This window comes from Pimephales promelas, chromosome 15 (assembly GCF_988280905.1).
Source record: "Pimephales promelas chromosome 15, fPimPro1.hap1.1, whole genome shotgun sequence".
Lineage (NCBI taxonomy): Eukaryota > Metazoa > Chordata > Actinopteri > Cypriniformes > Leuciscidae > Pimephales > Pimephales promelas.
This window is the reverse complement of record NC_142783.1, coordinates 13,704,267-13,720,579: the sequence shown is the minus strand read 5'-3', so window position 1 is coordinate 13,720,579 and position 16,313 is coordinate 13,704,267. Positions and strand designations below refer to the sequence as shown.

The following is a 16,313-nucleotide window of genomic DNA, read 5'->3' as shown; positions in this document are numbered from 1 at the left end:
ACTGAGAAATGACAGACAGACTGTTTAGTGACTGCAGATGGCCGTCAAGCTCATCACATATTCAGAGAGCTTGCTCAAGGGATGTATAGGAGGAAAAAATTCATTAAAGAAGATACAATTTGATAAATCCATCTTGTATGCATTTGGATGATGTGTTTTTGAAAAAAAGACTGAGCGGCTTTATTTCTTTTCAGCGTGAATGCCGCAAAAAAAAACAAACACAACACATATAAAGTGGGAAAGAGCTTTGCGATTGACTGTACAACTAGATTTGACAACAAATCTGAGGTATATTTTTACACACTGCTATAGAAAGAGGAGCAAATGGATCGCTGCAATTCACAGAAACAACTGGACTCCAGTCAGCGATTTTGTATCGATATGCTGAATTTGGCTGTAAAACCATACCCATATATTTTGTTTTGTTATATATTATATGAACAACTCATCAATTAAATATACCATTGCATATTCTGCATTTTTGAATGTTTAATAAACACTGACCCAAAAAAACTATAAAGTTTTAAGGCTGGACGATATGATATATATAACACATATAAGTGATCACCCAGATTTAGACCTACCTATATTGTATTTATATAAAGCGTTCACAGGCAAATTTGCTTTATGTTTAGGTCTGTATTGCTTTTATTTCCCCGGTGTCGAAATCAGGCAAACATAAATGTCAGGGAACACGATTTCTGGCTGCATGTCAATATCCATGTATCACTGGATCTTTAGTAAGCTGTAAGGAACACTATATTGAGTCCATCATTTATTTTAAATTGATAGAATTGTTCGTTTTAGTTGCAGTTTCGCAGTTTCCCCTATTAAATCCAGTCACGCAGCAAATCTTTTGCCACTCAGTCAGGTTGTTCTGGCGGGAAAGTGACGTCAATCCATTCCCTCTATTTTAATGCTAAGCGCATGGTCTAAAGCGCACAATGCAAGTGCACTTGGGGCGTGTCCGAATCCACTATTGCTAGTTTAACGACGGAAAAAATGGTCGGCGCACCCGGCGGATGGTCTAAAAGTGTCTTTCCTATTCTCTTAATGAGTAATGTGTGTGTTTTGTGCATATCGTACAATAAACCAATCAGACTCTCATCTCCCATTCCTGTTAAAAGCCAGTTGCACTCGCGCCATGGCGGATTCACTATTTACAAGGCGGAATTTGCAAGCGGAAAAACTGAACGCTTCTCTTAATTTAAATAAACTTAATAAACTCTAATAAACTTAATTTCTTCATCTTGATTGCCTACTTATAAAAAAAAAACTAGGGGAAAATGGTCCAACGACTGAGCAAGATAGGCAAATTGGCGGCCATTTTGATATGCAAATTAGAAGGTAAAAAACTCAAAATTTCACTTGGGTACCATTTTCTAGACTCAGAACTCTTGAAATATGTAAGGTAGGCCGGTTCCCGACTGATACCCATAAATGCTCCTCACTTCTTATAGAAGGCCAATTTTCTGAAATCCGTCTAGTCTATCTAGCGAAGAAACGGATCTGCTCTACGCGAGGTTAAAGCACCAAGCAAAATATCTACGGGACAAAGTGTATGCACGCTGTGGACCCGCCTATGCACACATTACTAATGCGCTCTTTAAATAACTAAAAAATATTGTGCCATTGACTTTGCATTTTGCATTTGTTATTTAAACAACGTGGCACAGGATGTGAAAATGATAACTGCGTCAGGCTGAAACTAGCAAAACACACTTGCGTCGCGCCTGGCGCCGCATTGCACTGAATGTATGATGGGGCACACGGTCTTACCTGGCAAAGAAGGACGCAGCAGCGGAGGTGCCACTGGAGGGCGCTGTGGTTACTGGAGCAGGAGGTGGAGCAGCAGGGTTGCTGTATGCAGCCGGGCGGTCGGCATTGTAGCGGTTGAGCGCGGCTTCGTTTAGACCCTCCCGGTTGCCTTCGGACACCATTTGAGAGATCTGTATGCAAGTAAACATGGGAATTAAAATCAATGTGCAAAACAAATAAATAATATAACTTAATAATAACTAAATAAGAGCCAAATGCAGTGTAGTTTTGGTAATGTTCTCAATTTGGTATTTTATGCCACCCGGGGGAGGGCTGAAAACACTCTATTTTTGTGTGAACTACAGCAGCGGTAGCTCCACGCAGACGTCTCTGGAAAGTGTCCCAGGTCACGCAGTGGCACTGAGTAAGTTTAGCACAGATTCTGCCAGGCATTCAGATAAACAACTCCGCTTAGACGTGAGTCATGCGAAACAGCCCTGATAAGTCTGCTGTGAAGGGCCTACAGCATGGCTGCCTTTCTTAAACAAGCATTCAGCCAGACCCACTCAGGAAGATTTGGAAATAATCCGGACCCCCTTCCCTGCCCCAGCTGTAAATAGATGGTGAGGGCACTGCTGTTGCTGTGGGCCGGGGTCTGTCATTTCGCCCCAAATAAGGACACGCGATCACTGAGGAGGATGAGTAAACCAGCAGCCCTCTGTGTTTACCCAGAAAGCTTCCCCAATGTAGGAGAGTATCACTCAGATAAGCTTGTAAGGATGGTGAAAAAACCCAGATCAGTGCATTTGTTGCTAAAAAATGTCCAGCAGTGGACATTGTATATGCATAACAAGACAATTCTGACTTTTTTTTTTTGATATGCAGGCTCACTATTGGCTGACGCTGGTCATGTCCCAGACAGCAAACTAACATTGAATCAACGTGGAAACGACGTCTCTCATGACATTGAAACAACGTTGATTTTGCTCATCGAATTAACGTTGAACCAACGTCAGACGCGGCATTCTTCAAAGCTAAATAAAAATCGAAAATTGGTTTGCTTTCATAACGTTGAAACAACGCGTTGATTTTAAGTTGATTTTCCGTTAGTTTTGAAAGAATGACGCGTCTGACGTTGGTTCAACGTTAATTCGATGAGCAAAACTATGTCAGATCAACGTTGTTTCTATGTCATATTTCCACGTTGATTCAATGTCAGTTTGCTATCTGGGGTGTGTGATGCGTGTGATGTACAACCTAGAAGCTTTGCGCAATTTCACTACGTGAAATCTCGAGGCCCACAGAGAAGGAAATGACTAGTTGAATAAATTCGTTATTTCTGTTTTTCCGGAAGTGACCTCTGACGCGTGTACGTCACTCATTGTGTTTACACAGAGATGTCGGAAGTTTTACCTTTCACGGTGAAGATCTAAATATCGAAATCGTCTTCCATTGCGATTTCCTGTATATCTAAATATGTTTTTAAAATCCGAAATCTCTGTGTAAACTCAATGAGCGCTTTCCGGCGCTTGCGCAGAGAGAAGCACCCGTGCCCTCAGATCACTTGGATGTGGCTGTGGTTACAAGAGGTAAAAACAATATAAATACTGTTCGTTTTCTCACACAAACCGCTCGTTTCGTGTCTTAGGCCATTAATGTGTCCTTACATTTACGAGTCATTAAATCACGTTTAATTTGGACTGCTCTGTGCATACTTTTTCTGGTCGACCCAGGGTGAACCCCATAAAACTCCATTATATGACTGACAAGAACGGTTCGACCTAAAAATATAAAAATTGAAAATACTGTGGAAACAAAGACACCTACATCTTGGATGCCCTTGAGGTAAGCTAAAACATACCGAAAATGAATTTCAAAGTGAACTATCCCTTTAATAACTTCTCAGTTTCAATCCCGTAGAAGCCTATGGAGGAGTGATCCAGCTCTCAGATTTAATCAAAAATATCTTAATATGTGTTCCGAAGATGAACGAAAGTCTTACAGGGTTGGAACATGTTGAATTTTCATTAACTAACCCTTTAAAGACGCTTTGCATCTGCAAACAGGCCTAACAGTACCAACAGTGACTTTCACACCTCGAAGAAAGAGAGAGTCTAAACTGAGCCTTTTCAAAAGCCAAAGACTCATGCTGTCTTCACAGCCTCACATGTGTTATTTCGGTCTGGCTGCAGGTATGGTGGCAAAAGCACAGCAGACTTAAAATACTCCATGATATCACATGAATGACAGGTATATATAGTAGCGTCTGGACTCGATACACTTCTTCAACTCTGCATTGGTCTGGGCAGACATCCATGTGACCAAGCAATGGATTTTCAGTAGGTGTGTTTGTATTTGACAACTGCAGGAGCTGCTGGAGTAAACGTATGGAACGAAACGTCATGGGAATAACCATAAACCATTAATAAACCTGATAATGAACCGCTAGTAATGGACACAATATTGATCATCTGCCAACAAAAGATCAGTAATACAGATTTATGTTACAATGTCATCCTAGTACATCAAACAGAAGAACGGGACAATATACATACTGTAGGACGCTTAGTACAGAGGGCAAGATGAAAAATATTAAATCCATTTTATCCATTATTAATTATTGAATCAGGCTTTTCTTTTTTTTACTACAAATCTAAATCCAGCTCATTCAGTACAAGCGATGATCTGATGACATAATAGTCATAATCTAATTCTAATCATGCAAATCTCCCTCCTCAAGCCAGAAAAATTATGGAAATTAAGCTGCAAAAAATGGGTGTCGGAATGACGAGCAAATTAACATACTGTATACTTATTAAGAATTCATAAACAGTGTGAACTAGACAGGTACACAGAGGTTAGTCAATCATAACAGGCCATTTGAAAGTCTTAAAGGTACAGTACAGCAAATGATGACTGTTTTTGGCATGTGTGTTGAGGGGTTGCAGTGAATGTACAATATGGTCTTTAAAAAAATACTTCAATGAATCTTCAGTGTTTGCTTTCCATGAGCTAAATGGCAATCCTATCCTCATGGCAGCACTGAAAAGACCCAGCCCTGCTCACAGCTAGTCAGGCCACTTGGGAACCCACGGCTGATTTGCCATCTGTTGTGCAGGAATGAGAAGGAGCATTACATACCAGCAGTGCCAAAAGCACAGATTGCACCTCTCTGCCCATCCTCCCATCATCCCTCCTTCCAATCTCAACCTCATTTACCGTACTTCTCTCTCTCCAGTGTTTGATATAGTAGCCCTTTGTTACATTTGTTTAAATGTAATACCCACATCCATACATCCATCCATGTTCAACTGTTTGACATTGACTTTGACCTTCATACTCCCTTTGCTGGTCCATATGGCTTTGTGAAGCTAAATTAAAAGTCTTGGCATTACTGATATCAGCCAGATAAAGGTTAATCAAAGATCAGCAGAGCAGATACTGTAGTCGGGCACATTGCAAGTTCTCCAGTTACAAATAATGCACTGTAAGAGAATTTTCTTCACTTTATATGAACTAAAGGCCTTTTTTTATACATCTGAAATCCCATTAACTTGGGTTACGTGATATGTGAGGTGTATATATATATATATATATATATATATATATATATATATATATATGTAGGGCTGTCAAACGATTAATCGCGATTAATCGCATCCAAAATAAATGGTAAATGGTAAATGCATCCAAAATAAAAGTTTGTGTTTACATAATATATGTGGGTCCACAGAAAAATAAGAAAAATAAATTTATTTATATATAAAATATTTATATATAATATAAATGATATATAAATCTATATACAGTATATACATGAACATATTTCTAACAAGCATGTGTGTGTATTTACTATAAAATAATTATACAGTGGACCCATATATATTATGTAAACTAAACTTTTATTTTGGATGCGATTAATTGTGATTAATCGTTTGACAGCCCTAATATATATATATATATACATAAATAAAAGAGCAGAGCATATTCTACAAATACAGAAAAAAAAGTCTTATATAGAAACAAAGAAGCAGATTTTCAAGAGATTATCATATTTCATGAATTTTAAGTCTTGAGAAGATAAATGTGATGTATAATGTCTTAGTATGTTATAAAATTGCAAATACTAAAGAGAGGAACTTTAATATTGCAGAAAAATATAATTCTAGTGATTTATTCAAGCATATTGGAATGCCGCGAGCACAATTATAGCAACTTCAGGGACGGATTGTCCCTGTGCATGTGTGAAATAAATATCCAGCGCTAGTAATTTTTTGGAGGTCTCATTTCATATGACTTCCCAATGTGACTTTCTCGGCTCCGGGTTTACATGACACCGGGGCCAAGTGCAGGTGTGATGGATGAGGAAGGTAAAGAACATTTCTAAAAACTGGAAATTTCCTGATGCAGCAGAAATACCCAAGAGAGGAATGCAAAGATCTAAAAGAAGGCCTTGAGTGGAGGATTCCTTCCACCCCGTTCCCCAGCGGATCCCTGCAGTCCCGCAAGGAGAGACTTCCCCATTCATCATAATTAAAGCTGGAACACACTGCACAGCTTGGATACTCCTTCCCTGGATATGTTAAGCACTATTCTTCACCACCATCCCATGAGCTCTCTCTATATCTATCTGTGACAGTTCAGATTCACTTCTCAATGGAATGGAAAACGAAACTTGGATAGGGATAGCAAACCAGGGATGCCCTACAGAAAGAAAGAAAAAAATGGGATATACAAAAAAAATAGATGACAAATATTTTTTCACTGAGATACAGTCTATCTATCTATCTATCAATCTATCTATCTATCTATCTATCTATCTATCTGTCTGTCTGTCTGTCTGTCTGTCTGTCTGTCTGTCTGTCTGTCTGTCTGTCTGTCTGTCTGTCTGTCTGTCTGTCCGTCCGTCCGTCCGTCCGTCCGTCCGTCCGTCCGTCCGTCCATCGTTCTATCGTTCTAGCTATCGTTATCTTTGTCTGTAAATCTGTAAGGCCCATAAACCTAAAGTAAACACAAAAAAACATGGCTTGGTCAAGACAACACGTAACCTTTTCTATTTAAAAAAAATGTATACTTTATTTATTTATTTATTTATTATTTTTTATTTTATTTTAAATCAATTTATTTTTATTTTATTTTATTATTACATTTTATTTTAAATCAATTATTTATTTATTTATTATTAATTTATTTTATTCGAGTAATTTATTTTAAATTTGATACATTTTCATTCTACATTCATATATTCCAATTGCAATTCTGCATCACGTTTTCTACTGTTGCAAACGTATGGCAAATATTAAAGCATGACACATATTGTAGTCCATGGTGACTCATACAATCCTCCTGTTCATATTTTGGCAAGGTTTACATTGATTGTGACATGAAGGAGTAGGCGAGCATGCAGCTATACTTGACCTGATGAATGTAAAATAGGGTTTGTATTCAGATTGTGTACAATCTATAAAGTAGAGAGACTCTTTGAATGAATCAATGTAATAACACTTGACAGAGCAAAGAAGACCCCCTACGCCGTACAGATGCTCTCCACCCATAGCATAAACTTCATAAATAAAGAAACCAGTTTAACGAGAGACTTCTTTCAGGAAATAATAAACATAGATTCAACAGTTTATATAAAAACATATTCAAGACTGAAGTTGCCTCATCATGCCTTTAAATGGGCCTGGACACAAGTCATAAGTGTCCGTTGGGTGGGAGCCACATTCCTCCTCCAAAGAAAGGGATGTGGTTTTCAGAAAAGAGCCCTCCTTGAGAAGATTTTATAAGGGATAAGACAAAGTCCACATGGAATGTCAGAGCTCTGTGTGTGGCATCCAAACTGTTTTTATAACAAGGCCCTGCATCCAGGGTAATTGTCACTATCGGAGTGACTCTCCAGCGCAAGCTTAATGGCTTCCTGTGCACAAAAACCAGCCCCTTGGGTAATGAAAGAGAGTGAGAGGAGGAGAGATACAGAAAATAAAGCAGATCTCAGCCAAAGTAAACAGAAGAGAAAAGCACAGAAGTCACAAAAGACTCATTGAGATGGAGAGGGAGATACAGAGCCCAAGGAGGAGAAGAACCAGAGAGAATGTGTTTCAAGGAGGATGTTATTAGAGTGAGGTGAAGGGTGTGCCTCGCTACAGCCTAAATGACTTCCTAGTGTTATCAACTGGCACAATCGAGACTAGACCCACCAAAATTACGAGCATCTTCAGGGAACAAATCACATACTCACCAAATAGTTTTTATTATTCTGTCGTTATTTACTCTCCCTCATGACGATATAGATGTTGTTATTGTTTTAACTGAACATACATAAATAGATAATAAATAAAATTGATTTATTTTTTTATATTATTGTGAGAGAATTATGACTAGGGTGGCTGCTTCTGATTTAGGGAAAAACTGCCCATAATGGCTGGTCTAGGATCAGTTTTCTCTGTAATAATAGCATATTGACGAAACAGATTTGGTGATTGCACTTTTGAGAGCAACAGAGGTTTCTATTTACAAAGTGTTTTGCAGCGTTGAGCAATGCAGCCAATTACAAACATATCTGTTGAGTTCTCAATGCAATGGCCAATCAGATTTGTTTAAGTTAGAATAGTCCCTCACCAATCAAAATTAGCAAGAGTGTTTATGCTGGGATGAGTAGGTTTCATGACATTCTATTTCAATGTGTTTTAAGGCATTTAGCCTCACTCTCAACCATATGTGTGTGTATAAAAACTCCTGAACATTTTAGAGTGTCAAGTCTAATAAAAATCACATCCTCTTCTTGATTTCTTATTCTTTCTCAAAAACACATACACTAACATAATCCACTACTCTGTGGATATAACATAAAATAAAAATCACCATTAAAAAAAAAAATATATCCTCCTCCAGGTTGACAAAAAACAAAACAAAATGTGAAACCACTTTTGGTCCAGACAAATGGTATGAAGATCATGTGTGTTGAGGCCTATTAGTCCATGAGCCAGGGCCTCAAATTTGGTCCATCGGTATCATCTGTGGGGACAAAGTCTCATAGTGGTTTTTGGCAAGGTACACCCCTAGTACTAGAAAATCATGATAACAGTGCAGGGGTGGTAGCGAAATCACTTTTTCCAGCTCATGAAGTTACTAAATCTGGTGTCACTGTGAAGATCTAAACATATTTAGATATACAGGAAATCGCAATGAAAGATGATTTCGATATATCTAAATATGTTTAGTGAAAGGTAAAAATCTCTGTATTGAGTTAAATCAATGAGTGACGTACACACGCAAGCGATTACTTCCAGCGCATGCGCAGACCGAAGCACCCGTGCCATCAGATCAGTTGGACATGGCTGTGGTTACACGAGGTAAAAACAATATAAATACTCATTTCGTGTTTTAGGCCATCAGTGTGTACTTACATCTACGAGTCATTAAATCATCTTTAATTTGGACTTCTCTGTGCATGCTCTTTGAGGTGAACCGAGGGTGGACCCCCTAAACCTGCATTATATGACTAATAGACAACAACAGTTTGACCGAAAAATATGAAAATTGAAAATACTGTGGAAACAAAGACACCTACATCTTGGATGCCCTTGAGGTAAGCTAAAATTAATTTCAAAGTGAACTATCCCTTTAACATAACCTCAGATCTCTGAGAGTAAGGGAACAAGTATTGCGTAGCCGGCCGCACAGACTAGAATGGCAATATGTTGAATACCAAGCTTACATTAGCTAGTGTCCCCCACCAATTCACAAGCACAAGAGAAAAAGTATTTTTTACTTACATTTAATCCCCTTGGAACTCAATGGAAGTTGATTGAAGATGGCATAGTTGGTAGTGTTGTTATGACCAGTCACCTGAACCAACAATCTTTTCACAAAACTGACAAAACCTTGTCAAACTGTCAAAATCCATCAACATTCCATGCATGAGCTACTTTCTGACATTCGAACTGAAAGTAGATGAATATCAAAATAGATGATAGAAACATTTTGTTAAACCACTTACAAGTTTTATGTTGACAACACTATTGAAACAATTACTTTTTATTACAACCTTACATTAATAAATAGGCCATTTGCCCCTGGACTAATAGGCTATTCTATTTTTCCATTCTATTGGCTCTATTCTATTTTGAAGACTTGTGCTGGCTGCAAAAGTCTAATTTAAGGCTCTCATAAATAAATAGTATGGGTATTTTATACATTTTCTGAGTCATCAGAGTGCCTTGAGTATTATAGTTGAGTTGAGTTCTGTGTCCCTGGTGTTCTTTCATGCCACAGGGATAAAAGAAAGCATACAGTTTAGGCAGAAAGGATACCGATCAACCCCCCTGGCTCATGGACTATATGTATGACAATTACATGTTTATGTTTATGTAACAAATAACATCTGTTCAGAATATGCTTATTTTAGTACATCCTTGGTACACATGTAATCACTGGAAGTGTCCTATGGTATGACATGTGCTATTATTTTCAGAACACTGTGAGCATTTGATGGTTTCCCTAATTAAAATCTGCTGTTGTTACAAAGCTTCACCTTGAGTCTTTGCTTTCTAAGCAGAAACAAATGTTACACACAAATGCTGCAGATGTTTGTGAGTGGAAGGTCTCACTGAGATTATTCACAGATAACAATTATTCACAACTGTGCCTGAAGCAGAGCAGTATTATCATACTCTGAATCCTACATTAAATATGCATGACAGAAAAAGTATCTCTTTCTAAAAAGAAATACCATCATGCATTAGATGTCATCTCAATCCAACACATTTAGGAAGATCTAACAAATATATTAATTTTTTAAAAGTGAATCTGTCAGATGAATCCCACACCTCTTATGAGAGCACACAGGTCAAACTCATGACCTGTCACTTTAACTAGTTGTTAGATCATTCTCATACAGAAGCATCTTTGTCAAGACCCAAGTTCATTGAAAGGACACATTTGCAAGACATTCCTCTTAATCTATATGGGATTTTAAAGACTTGATTATTTAAATTGAATCAAAGAACATTTACCCACTCAACCACTTAGATGAAAAGAGATCAAAGTGTCAATTTACAGATATAGCCAACTTAACATACCAGGGATTTCTGTTTTTGTCTACCAACACTTAAATCAATGGTAACATGAAAATGTATTTTAGGTGTTACAGTAACATCCAAATTATGTGATTGTATTATGTTCTACATTTATAATCAAAAAATGCTGGACTGTTTCAACCCATGTTTGGGTCAAATATCGACAAACAACAACGCATTCTCACCCCAAGGCGTCACCTTTGACCATGCTTCAATATTTGACGTTTTAGGTGCCCTTTAGCGTCACTTACATGACGCGATCCTGACGCTAAAGGAAAGCGTCAGTTAGAGGACGCGGTTAGGTTTAGGTCTGGGGTGGGGGTAGGGTACACGCGATCCTAGGGCGTCATACTGACGCTAAAGGGCGCCTAAAGCGTCAGATATTGAAGCATGGTCAAATGCTTCCCAAGGCGACAGTTAGGTGATGCCTTGGGGGTGAGAATGGGCTGCAAACAAACCCAACCTTTAAATTAAATTTTAAACCCAACAGTTGGGTTTGTCCATTATTGGCCCAAACCTGGGTTGAAACAATTCACAATTCACTCAAAATGATTTTGAGATCAACAATAAAACTCTGAAAGCACATATAGAAACATTTAAGTGCATGTTCTTCTTGTACCCCATGATTGTGCCTGAAAAAATACTACTATGCTGCCCATAGTCATTCTCATGGTGCAAATGCAAAAGCTCAAAAGTCTCCAAAAGAACTAGGCTTTAAAATTATGCCCCTTTCTGAAGAGGGAAATTCGCAGGCATCTTTTAATGAATGATACAATACCTTAATGCATTGCAAGCTCAATGAAACATTGTTTACAGTAATAAGCTTTTGCCCATTTTGTCAAGTGAAGGGACCCCGTTATCCAGGAAACATATAAAGTTTTCTGTATAAAGTAACAGTAGTGTATGCATCTCTGTCACTGTATGGTTGAATTTATTTTATAAGATTTGAATCTCCACAGAGTAGCTGATTCTATCGTTGTACAAATTGTCTAATGGCAATTCTTGAGCACCACTCTCAAGCCTCCTGTAAAGCATTCCTTTATATTTAATAGAATCTAAAGCAGCTGACGCTCCGATAAACCACAGAGACTCCAGAGAAGACAACTCTCTGATGAGATCTAATCAACCTGCTGTGACTTAATTCACTTAGGCTTTACTAAAACGACTCCTGAGTGCTTCAATTCAGTAAATTCTTTTCCTATTAAGCCTGAAGACTGACAACATATGCCAGGACTACATTTTCCCTCTTAAAACATCTCTCATTTGGACCTTATTCAATGCTTGTTCAAATATGATATGTTGACTTCATCCGGTAGAAACTCACTAACCTTGAATTAGGTCTCAAGTGTGCTGAACATCACTCACCTGCCTGTCAGAATTACATTGTTTGCTCTCAGTGATAAAATCTAGATAACATCCCATTACCGAGAGGGGAGAAACAAAATGAACTCGCCTTTCATGGTTTCTCAGTCTCTGCAAACACAGTAGACCAAAAGAAAAAGGTATTTTATCCAGACAAGTGAATCAAATTGATCCTCTTTGCAGGGTTCCCCCGACCCCATGCAATCTACATAAAATGTAATTCCTTCCGCCCGATACATTACCAATGCACATTAGTGTCCCAAAAGACTGTATCATTAGATTACAACATTAACCACAATGTGCAAACATCTCATTACATCAGGCAGGACTTCTCCCTAAAGGGACGCCATCTCTCCAGCCATGAATTAAAAAAAGGTTTTGTTCCAAAACTTAATGAACTATCAAGTGTTCTCCCTACATAGACAGCTACCTTTAGGAAGTATCTTAACTGAGCCTCATAAAATACTCACAAAAGACAAAAAAAGGTTGTTAATTGTTGATTTTTTTATTTTATTTTATAATACAGTACAAATGCACATTAAAGAGTGGCATTTTATTGTGGCCAGCCTAAGGCACAGCCTAGGCCTAAGGTTCAGATTACACAATTTTTTTGTCTGTTACGATAGTCACTGTGTCAGATTATGCGATTTTGACTCCTAAAATCTTGTCGTGTCGTGGACAAAACACTTGTCAGACTACACGTTGCGTCCTGACCAGTCATCGCATGCTGTCTTTAACAGCGCCGCGTTATGTCATCAAGAAGGCGAAACTAGTAGCGAGTGACTTTCGGAAACGAACGTAAACAAACAATGGATGTCCTGCTGTCCTGTGTTCAGAAAAAAAGTAAAAAAAAGAAGGAAAACTCGACAATGGTTTGCTCGATTGTTCCTGGATTGCTCGAAGAGGACAGTATGGGCTGTCAATCCTCCAAAGAGAATTTGAGGTAAAATATTGTTTTCTTACATATTTTTACTTTTAGTTCTAACGTTAGCACCATCGTATCTCTTTCATTTCGCTATTTTTAAAAGTTGTGTACAGAAAAGCTTCTGTGCCACTATTGGTCAACCTCATACGTACCTGTGACAGAACCGTCAACAAAATTAAACATGCTAGTCTTTTTGTCGTGATGTCTTAAAGCATCGCAGACGCGACGCAGGTTATCGCCCACTATAGCCATGTTTCCATCGACACGTTTTTATCCGAATTAAGTGATATCGAATGAAAAATGCCTTATGGAAACAGTAAAATTCGATGAAATTTCATGAAAATTGACTCAAATAAAATACGTTCGGTCTCATCGGATTTTATCTTGATCAATATACGGCTAATGCGATAAAAGCTGATGGAAACGTTATTTGCCGAATAAATAATGAATTGCGATGGGTTTCCGTGAACCACGATCTCCCAGAACTGATGGAGCGCTGTCGTTCCCACACCACAGTCAACTCCGCTGTCGTCGGGCATTTACGTGCATCATCATACCAACGTTTATAGCATCGTTGTTTTCTTAGGTTAGTTTTGCTTGTTTTTACGTGGCTTGGTTGAATTCTAATGTAGAATGTGGTCTGTTATTTCTGGTTAACAGACTGCGGCGTTGCTATAACACACCGTTGCCATGGATGCAGTTCAGAGACGGAACAGACTATTTTCTTTAGCAGAAACAATACTCGTTTTTAAATCAATAAACTCGTTTTCAAGTCAATATTTTGTGTCAAATTATTGATTTATTTATTTATTTGGTTGATTTATATGTAATAAGCAGGATAATATATAGCGAGGCGGTTGTTATAGCGAATTGACACAACCCCTTCAACAACCACCTCGCATACATATGTCGCTATCAGCTGGCACATAAGCATTATTAGGCTTCAACTTGTGGAATACTTGATCATTTGTTGGTAGATGGCGCAATCCGTTTTGTCCAACAAAACTTTGTTTTGCTTGAATGTTGTTCGATTCAGTGCGAAAATGAATGGAAACACCTTAAAATGTCTCGAATCAATTCGATATACCAATTTGATCGCAAAACAGCATGTGACGTCATTACGTACAGGTTTTTATTCACTTTAAAGCTGTTGGATGGAAACACACTTTCACCAGCTTTATTCGCACGTGTTTTTTTTTACCGAACTTCAGATAATTCGATTGACAAGTGGATGGAAACATGGCTTATGACACACTATACGAGATGATCGAATCCTGCGTCCTGACGCCCGTTGTCGTTTACGAATTCCCACGACAGCCTACGTAAAACGGATCGTGCCAAAATCGGGCTAAAATCGTCTAATCTGAACCAGCATCTTGATATGCCACACTGTTTTCTGTGAGGTGATGGATTATCTCGGCAAAGGAGAAGTGCTCACTAACACCGATTTAGACATATTTGCAAACAATATTTGAGAGAAATAGGCCTTTTGTGTACATCGAAAAAGTCTTAGATCTAGAGTTCAGCTCATGAAAAATGGGGGCAAAAACAAAGGTGTTGCATTTAGAATTTTGATACAGACAGATAGTCAGATAGATAGAGGTGTGGTGTGTAACATAAGCCTACCTGATAAGGATAGAGCGTGACACCGTTGGCTCTTGACTGGTGCACAGATGTCCAGGTGCCTTCCAAGTGTTGGTGAGCTTGGAGTGCGACAGAACTCAACACAGTTCCATTAGCATTGTTGGGGCTGCTGGGGAGATGAGGCTGTTGCGGTCCTGTGGACTTTCCTGCATGGCCAGGCGAATTGTTCTTCTTCTCCACCCCACTGCTCACCCCCAGACTGTTGGGTTTGGATCCATGTTTGGGATAGGCTGGAAGGTGGGAGCTGCCGCTGTTGCTCGCGTTGGTGATTGTCGGCGTAGAACTGGATGTGGTGGCGGAAACAGTAGCAGAGGTGGAGGAGGCTGAGGAATGGTAGCCTGCAGGGAGGTATGCCCAGTCACGAGGTGGTGTGGGACCCTGGAGGATGCTTCGGGAACCCACCAGGGAGGCCAGGGATGGAGGCGAGCCAGGCGATACATCACACTGCTCCAGGCTCAGCACCATGTGGACGGCCTCCTGCTTCAGCTGACTCAGGTGGGTGGCGCACACGTCACAGCGACCGTCACGCTCGTTCCATGCCTTGCGTGTGCTGCTGGACACCTGCAGCTTATCATGGAGAAGCAAGGAGAAGGAGGGATCCTATAGAGAGACAGGGAATAAAGAAGGAAAAATTAAGTTTACCTCTGCATATAAGGTTAAATAAATGTAGTCAAGTGCTGATTAAATGAGCATGACATCATGAAAAAGTTGAGACATAAATACAGAAATACTGCAAAATTCACACACATAAATACTGCAAAGTCTTTTATTATAAACACACACTTTTTTAATCAAATGTCTCTTAGATGTTCCTTCTAAAACTCTTGCATGTCCACCAAAGAATAACAATTATGACGTCATTTTTTCATCCCCGTGTGGTGTATCACTTTCTTCTGCAGAATTCAAAAGAAGGTTTTTGTAGAATGTTTGGAACCAACCATTCAGTTGAATTTAAATATTGAAAATTAAATTCTAAATATCTTCTTTTGTTTTCCATGGAATAAAGCAAGTCATAGAGGTTTAGAACGATTGATTTCAGTAGCTAAATGATGACAACATTCATTTCTGGGTGAACCAAAAATATAGAAACCGATTGGCATACAGTTGTCATACACAAAATAATTTAAGCTGCTATCCTCATTATTGTATTTATTGATCTGTATAACTATTGTTTCATTTTTATTTATCCAATGGAGAAACATCCAAGAAACCGATGACTCAATTAAGTGCAATGAACGATTCAACTTTCCTCTGGGCAAATATACACCTTTGGTTCCTCCAGTGTCTTTCCCTAAGCAGTCTTTAAGCAGACTAAATGACTCTGCACTGATAAGTAATTAGAATCATTCATTTATCTCCACACAACCATGGAATCTTTTTTCAAAGACGTTCACATGATGTCACTGCAGATCGGCGCCATGAACTTATTACAGGCACAATCCCTCCCCGAAGCATCCTGGGGTTAAGTGCCTTATTCAGTTTTTGATTGGCTCATGGCTCACTTCCTACAGAGATCATAGCAGCAACCTTCGTGAGCATAAACC

The 16,313-nt window shown here is 38.8% G+C and overlaps 1 protein-coding gene across 2 annotated transcripts in view; it reads right to left on the bottom strand.

Moving 5' to 3' along the window:
- The window catches only part of kif26ba (kinesin family member 26Ba), a 107,068-nt gene that overhangs the window by 55,565 nt on the left and 35,190 nt on the right, over window positions 1–16,313 (bottom strand). For both annotated transcript variants that reach the window (XM_039673390.2, XM_039673384.2), the window contains exons 3-4: window positions 14,752–15,369; window positions 1,780–1,949 (exon numbers count right to left, since the gene is read on the bottom strand). In XM_039673390.2, coding sequence (XP_039529324.2) covers window positions 1,780–1,949; window positions 14,752–15,369 — 788 coding nt within the window. The remainder of the gene's footprint in view (window positions 1–1,779; window positions 1,950–14,751; window positions 15,370–16,313) is intronic.